This window comes from Nelumbo nucifera, chromosome 1 (genome assembly GCF_055504915.1).
Source record: "Nelumbo nucifera cultivar China Antique chromosome 1, China Antique-T2T, whole genome shotgun sequence".
NCBI lineage: Eukaryota > Viridiplantae > Streptophyta > Magnoliopsida > Proteales > Nelumbonaceae > Nelumbo > Nelumbo nucifera.
Window position 1 is genome coordinate 92422964 of NC_142649.1, and position 9942 is coordinate 92432905.

Consider the following 9942-nt stretch of genomic DNA (forward strand, 5'->3'; position numbering starts at 1 on the left):
GAAATTGGGTTGGCTTGGCACAATAGCACGCGAGCCATGCCGCCTGCAGCCTGCCTGCCACCACGACCCATATATGTATATATATTTATATATATATATATTATATAATAATATATTAATGTATAAAATTTTATTTTCAATTTTTTATACTATTTCATTTTATTATTACATATATAAACAATTGTATACATCAAAATTCATATAAAATAAAATTTTAAGATTTGTTTTTTGATTTTTTGTTTATTTGTTAATTTACTTTAAATCTTTCATTATTTTTTTTTTATTTTTCTTAAATATACCTCTCATGGCTTGACCTGGTCCACTGCTCGGCCTAACCCAAGTCTCAACCCGTGGCACAGATCCGCCTGGGCTTGTAGGAGGGCTAAAGTGAAACAACTCATAAGCTTTATGAGATGGGGGGCCAACAAAGATAGCCTATAGATTGGTGGAAAATCCACATAGCCCAAATTGGCTTTTGGTTACTCATTGGAGAGATAGGATTAGCTGAATGCAATAACTGTAGAGCAGGCTGTAGAACCAATTATAACACTCCACAACAGTTAATATATGGGACTCACAAGCATTCGCCCTATTAGTGTGGACCCATCTATTTTATCAATGGAATGGGGCATTATCATTGATCTCACAGCCGCTACACACCTAAAGCATTCAGCTAATCCCAATTCGTCGTGGGAAGGATTGTCTATTTGAGGCTATTGTGTTGTTGCATACCCATTGCATTTGTACTTGATTTAAGGATTGGAAATGTAGAAAAAAAATCTAGTTGGATACGAAATACATTGTATGAATGTAATATTAATTTACTTATCACTGTTTATTATATATAAGTGTCATTAATCACCACATAAGGCAATAAATGTGAATGAAAATATGTAGAGTATAAAACGGTCTATATAAATTATAAAGTTGGGTTAGTTTTGCACCAACAAATTTACTTTTAGACTTGACTTTTAGCTGTAATGGATGCAAATACAAATTTTAATAAAGAAGTAAATTTTGCATTCAAGTGTATATATATATTATCAAAAGCCCACTTGAATGCAAAATTTACTTCTTTTTATTGATGTACTTTTATATCTTATTATCAATGTAAATATGCATTGGTCTGTCATTTGTCAATGCATAAATGTAATGTTGTCGGGGAGAATGTTGGTTCAGCCCAGAGTCAAAATTTGTAGGTTCAAAGTACATTTGGGATAGGTGCCATTTAGGAATTAATGCCAATTCACAGACGGGTATAGGTGCATAGGACATGGATTTTTGACCTTTTGAATGTTTATAGCTCTATAGTGGAAATCATAAATCTACATTGAATCCATCTATACTTCTCCAAAAGAAAAAATGTCAATGACAACATCTTCTTAAATAGGAAATGTTTTATTTAATACAACATGAGGTAAAAACAGAATATTTGTATGCCAATAATAAAATACATGAGACTTGCTCCTTTCAGAGTGAAACCCATAAATTTATTATTGACATGAAACATTTTTATTGATTCTCTAGCACGATGAACAATCATCGCATTCAGCTAATCTTAATTCTATATGACACTGATGTGAGAAAATAAACACACAATGCAATGATGCAAAAAATACCAAATACATTGTTTAAATAATTGAACCAGCTTAGGTGAGTCTTGAGCTCAGCCCTCAAATGGGCCCTTAATCCTTACCCATGTTATAAATTATAATTTTGTGGTAAGTTATATCAACCCCACAAGACTGCCCCCACAATGTCACACAGCACATTCCTGCTGTGTAATGAAAATATCTTCCGATGATATACCCGAAATAATGATATTAGTATCGGGAAATATTCTCAATGCACGGCGGAGATATACTGTGGGAAGTTGTGGGGGGCAGTTTCGTGGGGGGCTGATCCGATCTCTGCTCAGTGTAGTTTAAGCTTCTATAAGGACATGAACATGAATGATGTGGCTTTGTTGGGTGTAGGCGTATAGCTTTTAATTTGCTCCTCTGTCAAACAAGCATTGAACCATCAAACGGTGGACAACACGCCCACATCACTTATATTATCATACAATAAAACCCTAAAGATTCTCCCAAATTAAGAACGCAGCTGTGTTACCCACCATAGAGCCTATCCATCACTTAAGGCTATGTTTGGTTTAAAGGAAAAAAAATAGGAAAAGTAAGGGAAAAGTAATTTTATATAGGTTTCCTTAGCTTTTTCTTCCCTTCCTTACCTTTCCCTTCAAATCAAACATAATTATATAACTTTAAGAGTTAAGATCCAAGGAGGAAAGCTAGTATAGTACACAGACTACAGAGGATGAAGAACCCCTAAGCCCTAAAATCACCAAAATCATTTAATCCACGAGCCTGAACCTGAAGCCACGGTCCACCCAACGGCGTCTTTCAATGTCGGCACGACATGAGAACTTCAATTCAAAGATGAACTCATTCTCTCTCTCTCCTCCTCAGTCCTGACACCGACATTCTCCCTCTCTCTCTCTCCCTCCCGTCCATATCCATTGTAACTTACTTCTCACCAGATTGTCAGTCAAAAACTGTGTGAACGTAAAACCACACCGCATCTTTTGCATTTCTTTTTGCAAATGAAATCTATATATAAATTATGATTCAAAAATGAAAATCAAACAAACCCCTGAAAAACATCTCGATAGACGTATACAGAGAAGGAGAGAGAGTTGCAGAACCAGACGGGTCATAAGGCGGCGCGTCACGTTTGAATTTTATAAGTTCATAGATCGCTAATCAATCACGGCTGAAAGCGTTGCTTGTTAGAAATCGCCGGAAAGGGAGTCAAAGTCCGTTGAGTCTTCGCTCGGTTTTCATGTGCCTTCTGAAGGTGGCGAACCCACGAGAAACCGAGGGAGACACCAATGAAGGGTTCTCGCAAGCACCGGCACTACCCACACAGCAGCAGCTCGTGGATGTATCGGCGGCATCCATTCTCTCGAGTTACAATCGTTCAAGAGAGATGTCAGCCATGGTTTCGGCTCTGACGCACGTTGTGTCTGGAGAGAGGAGTGGAGATTGGATTTATCGACCAAATTTTTCTGGTTTTGCTGCACCAACTTTAGCTTCTTCTGGGGTGGCGGTGACCTATGCTGCTGCTTCGCCTTCTTCTTCTTATACATCTTCTTATACCTCTTCTTCTTCATTGAGCGGTGTAGGACAGAAGAGAGGACGTGAGGAAGAGAGTTCTAGCCAGTTGCCTGAAGCAGTTTCGAGGATTTACAGAGGATTTGGTGAATTCAGGACGTCATTAGGAGAGTCTTCATCCGTTTTGCCAGGTATTTTTTCCTCAATGGGCAGTTCTTTTCTTCGATTCTTAAGATATTATTTACCACCTTCACTTCCATATTTCCTTGCTTTTTTCCTATGAAAGTTGCATAGTTTATACTTTCAGACAGGGCCTCAGTGCGTTTTTATTAACAACCCAATGAGTTTTATTTACTAAAATCCTGTTTTTCTTTTTTTAAACTTATTTCCATTTTAATCTTCTCCGTGCATTCTGCATAAGAATGTTCTGTTTATCTATAATCGTTTCGTACAAAAATTTGGATGTTAATTTTTTCATGTTTTTTCTGTTACAGTAGTTAAAGAAGAAGGTCCGAACATTATAACAACTACCACTGTTGCAACTTCAACTTCATCAGCTACAGATGAAATTTCAACCTATGAAGAATCGGGAGAGAGGAGAAGAAGATACAGAGGGGTGAGGCAGAGGCCGTGGGGGAAATGGGCAGCAGAGATAAGGGACCCACATAAAGCTGCCAGAGTTTGGCTTGGTACATTCGATACAGCTGAAGCTGCTGCCAGGGCTTACGATGAAGCTGCTCTGAGATTTAGAGGAAACAGAGCAAAACTCAACTTTCCCGAGAATGTCAGACTCAGGCCATCTTTGTGCAATCCTGCCACGACCCAGTTGACGATTTCCGGTTCTCCAAATACCCTTTCAACGACTTCTCAAATGTCTCAACCGTTCGTACAATCTCACATACAGCAGCAGCACAGCTCTGACCTAAGAGATTACTACGAATACTCTCAATTACTTCAGAGCTCCGGCAGAGATTTTTCAAGGCAACCCACGAGTTTACTGGAGCAGATGTATTATTCCTCGTCTTTAGCTGCTTCTATGCACTGTTCATCCTCCTCCCCCTCCTCTTCTTCTTCCTATTCTTCCCCACTCACCTCTTCAGTTTCTTCTTCGACATCCTCTACTGCATTTCCTCTGTTTTTCGGGGATCATCAAATGGGTTACATGATGCAGCCAGAAAATCGTGACCAGCGTAGTGGTGGTGATGGTGGATCAGGTTTCCCGACGCCGTCGTGGACGGATTCCGGCTACTATCCGTCCTCTTCCTCTAGTTAATTTTCTATCTTTTGTTTTCTTTACCCCATTGTTTTTTTTATTGTTTGTTCATGTCTTGATGTGTTCTGTACGGATGTGCTCTATCGAAATCTGCTTGTAACTTCGTCTGTCGTATAAAAAACAAAGAAGGAAAGGATAAAGATCAGAGGATTGATTAGAAAGCAAAAGAAATAAACATGATTTAGGACGTAGTTCTCATCTTGGGTTTTTGATGTTTACATTCTTTTCATCATCAAAATATCAATTCAAAACTCTCTTTCTAGGCTTCGTCATCCGTCAATACAAGATTAATTAATAATTTTACTGATGATTTACTATTATAGGCCGGGTGTTTCTTGATTCTTTATCAATTTGTTTAAAATGGTAAATTACAGATTATACCCTGTATATATGGGTGCAAATCCGGGACGGTCGAATTCGGATCATCCCAGTTCGGATATTTTTGGTCGGATAGGATCATATCGGATAATAGAAATTGGATTGGATTCGGATGACTACCATTCGATTTGGAATCATATCGGATAATAAAAATGGGATCGGATTCAGATCACCTCTATCGGATCTCATATATGTTATATATTTATAAATATAAATATTTATATAATATATATTATATTTTTATAATTTTTTTATATTAAAAATATGTATATATATAATGAAAATAATTAAAAATATTTATATTTTTTTGTTTTCTATTTAAACCGGTCTATTTTATTTCTTTTAATAATTTATTAATTTTTAAAGAAAACAAGTTAGATTGGATCAGATTTGAAGATCTGACCTACGGATAGAATTCAAATTCAAATCAAGGCCTATCAAATCTGATCAGATCTTCGAATCGGATTCAGATATGCCTTGATTCGAATCCAGTCCGATCTATTTGCATCCTTACCTGTATGTATTTTAGGTAGTAGCAATTACCCTTGAACTTTCATTTTGGATAAAAACCCCTCTCAGTTGAGTGACTAGTTAATTTATCAAATTATCCATCCGAAAAACCTCTTCAAAATGGAAATTACAAAAAAAAAAATAAAAAACTTAAAACTTCTATGAAAACCTAGAATGACAAAAAACACATGTAATTAATATCAATTAAAACAGTATCAAATGAAAAAGAAATCGTTCCTAGAGTTTGAAACTTCAGGGGTAATTCGTTACCAAAAAAGAAAAATTCAAGGGTAATTGCCATTACCCAAATTACGGCGTAATTTATCCTTTTTTTTTGTTTTTGGTATAAATACAAGCTGATGTAAAACTTCACTCTTGATCTATATTTATCGTATTTGTTTTGAATGTAGTTTTAATCGATATAAACTCTATTCACAGTAGAATTTTACATCCATAATCGGTGTAAAGATACTATCAATAAAATTGATGTAAATATTTTTATCGATAATCATACCTTTTCATTTTATAACAGTTCACTCATTTAAACCATTCAGTATTGAAATTCATTAATATAGAAAAGAAGTCGTTCTCAATGGCGAGAGAAGGCCAAAACCACTGGATGGAAGAATCCAAGCTGACAAAAGGTGAGACGAATGAGGAAATTGATATTATTAATCACTCCTACATTGCATCGAGACCCAGCTCTTTTTCATTGATCAGATCATTATAGGTGAGAATGTTTGGGAAAGTGACTGCATCACTTATGGGCCCGCCAATCACGGGTAAGAGGAAGCATTCAATTAACACCAAGAATATGCAAGAATGCCCAGAACATCCTTTTAGTTTTCTTTTTTCTTCTAAATTTTGTTGGGACAAATTTACTATTGCTCCAAACTAGCTGGGCCCTGGACAAATTTTGTTGGGACAAAGTTGAGTGGATGAGGTCGAGGGTTTTATTGACCAATACCCCTACCTGTGAATTCATTACCCCTTGAATTTGATTCATTCCCCCCACTTATCATTATTTTAATTTAATAATTATATTAAAATTTATAAGATGGATTGAACAATAGGAACCCTTAAATTTTACCTCAACATAAAGTTTAATAAAAAAATTGACTCCTACTTAATGGGAATAAATGGGATGAATGAGTCCAACCAAATGACTTATACTGTTTTACATATTAATTAATTTTAGGGTATTGGGTAGGGGGAGGGTTAGGCCCTTCTTTAAGGATAGGGATTGGTTTAGGGATATAGGAGATTAAGATAAACCAAAATAGGCAAACCCATTATTTATTTATTTTATTAGGAGATATGGGTTCTCTCTCTCCTTCACGCTTACTTCAGATTGTAGTTTACGCTTCAGCCATGTATTGACTAGGGTTTTATAGTTGAACGTGGAAAACCTTCCTTTTATGGGAAAGCACATGTGAAACCAAAGTCCAAGTGGTGTTCAACTGTTCAATATCCGGCTAAAAAAAATGTGGTGAACCGACACGTGTGGGTTACGGCACGTGTTTGTCTTGTGCCTTTTGTCACGGTCATAAATGTAAAGACCTCAGACAGACGTGTACACCTTAACAACCACTAACCATTCAATCTATTCTACACGTGGTTCTATTTTTTAATTATTTGCTTTCTCTCTCCTCACAAATGAAGTGGTAGGGTCTCTGTCTAGTGGGGGTAGATTGTCTGACTTTGTACCTACTCACTGGCTATTATAAATAAAGTGAGATGCTGTTGGCCAGTTTAGTATCATCCTTCACGTCTACTACTACTTCAATTGATCACATCTTTGACTACATTAGTACATTCATTTCTTTCGATGAGTGGCGTGGTAAATCAAACCTCAAAGCCAATTGTTTATTTTATTTTAGACCCAAAACTAAATTGATCGATTTTTGGGACAATCAGGTCTGATACGATGGACTCAATTATATATGGCTTGGGTTGGGATTGGATAAAACCGGTCCGAACTGATAATAATCGGGACAATAGAATAAGAATCAGAACCGGCCCATCAGTACTGATCCTGGGACCAGAAGTGGCCCAATCGGTTTGGGTCCACCCATTGACAGCCCTAACTGCAACAAACAACATAAACGAGAGATATATATATATATATATATATATTGGTAACTGCAATAAAAATCATAGATATGGTGGAAATTTTGACATACCAATATATTTAGACAGACTCTAAATCGTAAATGTCGCTAAATTTAAAGCTAAAATGACTATAAGATACAAAACACATATGAGAGTAATGTATATATTATATGAAATGTGAAATATCAGGATATGCTAAAGAAACATGAGTAATATTTTTGAATCGTCGTTGATCCGGGCGATTGGACTACTTGGCCCAGAAATCATCCAAGCAACCGGTTTTGTTTCACCCCTAATTCATTACTGGGTCAAAAACCGTTGACTTTGTCAAAAAATCGCTGACCTGAAAGGTCAAACCGTTGACTCGTTTAATCCAAGCAGTGGCTTGCAGTATAAAGTTGCAGGAGAGAATGTCTCAGATTTGAAGAAGAAGAAGAAGAAGATCTTAGAACTCAGATATGAGAGCTTAGATCTCAGATCTGAGAACTCAGAGTTTATTGCCGTTGCCGTCGCCGGTGAGCGTCGAACCACCCTCCTCTTCCTTCTTCCCTCCTTTCTTTCCTTTCTCTTCTTTTCTTTTTTCCTCTCATTTCTTTCTTTCTTTTCTTCTTTTTTTTTCTTTCTCAGCCGACAACATCACTTTCTCTCCTTTCTCAAATCTCATAACTCGTAAAATATTTGCCCTAATGGCAAACTATCCGAACCGTTCGATCCGGACGATCAAACTATTGACCTGAAAACCGGTAGCTAAAACGTTTTTATTTTCGGGTCGGTTTTTAAAACATTAGATTCCATTAGGTTTTTGGCTGGAATCGGAATCAGCACCCCTTGTTCATAGTTGGAATTGGAATCGATGTCCCTTGGAATTGGAATCACATATTCGCATACCCATTTAGTCAGAAAAGAATTGAAATTAGATTCCATAAGATATGCACACCTAGACTTATTCATGGCCAGGCTCAGGCTTGGCTTTTTCCATGGAACCAATCTGATGCCTGAACCCAAAGCTTCATCCATGAACAAGGTCTATGCACAACTCTGAAGGAGAGTCAGCGTCAGATTCTGCCAGGAATGGAAATTAAAATCTCATTCCACCCGACCAAACGGTTGGAACCAGAATAGCTGACCCTTCCAATTCTAATTCTAGACCTATATCCCAACGAACCAAACAAACCCTGAAAATAGTAGAAGAGTTACCGGATGACCTGTGCAATACAGGCTAATAATACTGCGCCACTGAGTGGTGTGCCCATTGTTAGACAGTTTTGTATGCCCTTAGCTTTAATCAGAATGATGTACTTTATAAGTTATTGTAAATGAATAAAAGTGCATATTTGATTCATGTTCCCTTTGTATGTTTCTGTGTAATACCCTTAAACTGGACACTTATTGAGACTCGTGTTAGTTTAGAATGTTCACAGCCAGTGGGTCGGTCTGGGGAGACCTATCCTGACAAGGCTGACACTGTGGTGCCACCAAGTCGGTTGGGGTGGCTTGTCTCAGCTGCCAGGGTGAGACCCTAAGCACATATAGTGTATGATTAATTGAATCTATGAACTGGACCAGATTTCCAGTATTGCCCTGGAGCTTGGAGATTGATGGGCAAAACTGGAAAGTTACACCCGACCCCTAGACTCGATTATGATACTGTACTAGGTGTCGGATTGGGCTGTCTTTGATATACCAATCAGTGAGATCCTTAGCGGGGGTTAAAACCTGGGTATGTTGGGACAGTCCGAGAATTCATCTGAGTGGGTGATCATAGTGACAGGATCAACCCCTTTGTCGGACAAAGGTAATGATCGGGGATGCACTCTCACTGATGGAAACCAAGACTGCCGACAGCCGATTTCAACCGTTGAGATTTGTTTTGCAAAGTATATTTTATATGAGATATAAAAGTATATATATTATGGTTTCTCAAATGTTTGCAAAAAGGTTTTAATTCCCGGGATCCATATCAGTGGAGAGTGCAACACTGTTCCTTGTAGCTGAGGGAGATGTCATCTCTTGTCGGGCAGTGTATGATCATTATGGGCTAAGAGGTTAAGTGTAAGACCATTGAGGATAATACCTGATGGGCTAATCTTGCATCTGCCCAGTCCCTGGGTGTTACAAGGTGGCTTGGCCCAGGGACCACTTAGGGTAAGTGTTGGGCCCATAGAGCCCATTCGATGGGTTTCAGGGGGTGCACTGTCTTTAACAGTGTATTCAGCCAGGCCTTGTAACAAAGGCTGGGCCGAACCCATGTGGCTGATGTGTAGATCAATGCTTAGGTCCCACGCCATACAAGGAAACCCAACTGGGCAGTAGTTAGGAAGGATAAGTGAGCACATAAGTTTAATGGGCCTAAAGCCCATTTCGAACTAGGCTATTTATTTAGTTAATAAAAAGGGTGAATTCTGAGATGGATTAATAAATAGGATAGGGTCTTAATCCTATCCACTCAGAGAGTTTAGATCTGAATATGATTCAAATTTAGAAACCTCCTAATGAGAATAGAAGAAAACTAATCTAATCTACAGATAAGATAAGGATTTATCCCTATCACCTAAA

At 37.7% G+C, this 9942-nt stretch overlaps 1 protein-coding gene across 2 annotated transcripts; it reads left to right on the forward strand.

Annotated features, from left to right (window-relative positions):
* The first annotated feature begins 2578 nt into the window (after positions 1 to 2578).
* Positions 2579 to 4577, forward strand: LOC104589605 (ethylene-responsive transcription factor ABR1-like). Of its 2 annotated transcripts, none has more exons than XM_010247968.3 (2): positions 2579 to 3304; positions 3608 to 4577. In XM_010247968.3, the coding sequence occupies exons 1-2, from the start codon at positions 2842 to 2844 to the stop codon at positions 4384 to 4386; spliced, it is 1242 nt and encodes a 413-aa protein (XP_010246270.1). In that variant the 5' UTR covers positions 2579 to 2841; the 3' UTR covers positions 4387 to 4577. The 2 variants fall into 2 exon arrangements, with proteins under 2 accessions (XP_010246270.1, XP_010246271.1); XM_010247969.3 differs by having other exon boundaries at positions 2649 to 3304; positions 3611 to 4577.
* Positions 4578 to 9942: the final 5365 nt, after the last annotated feature.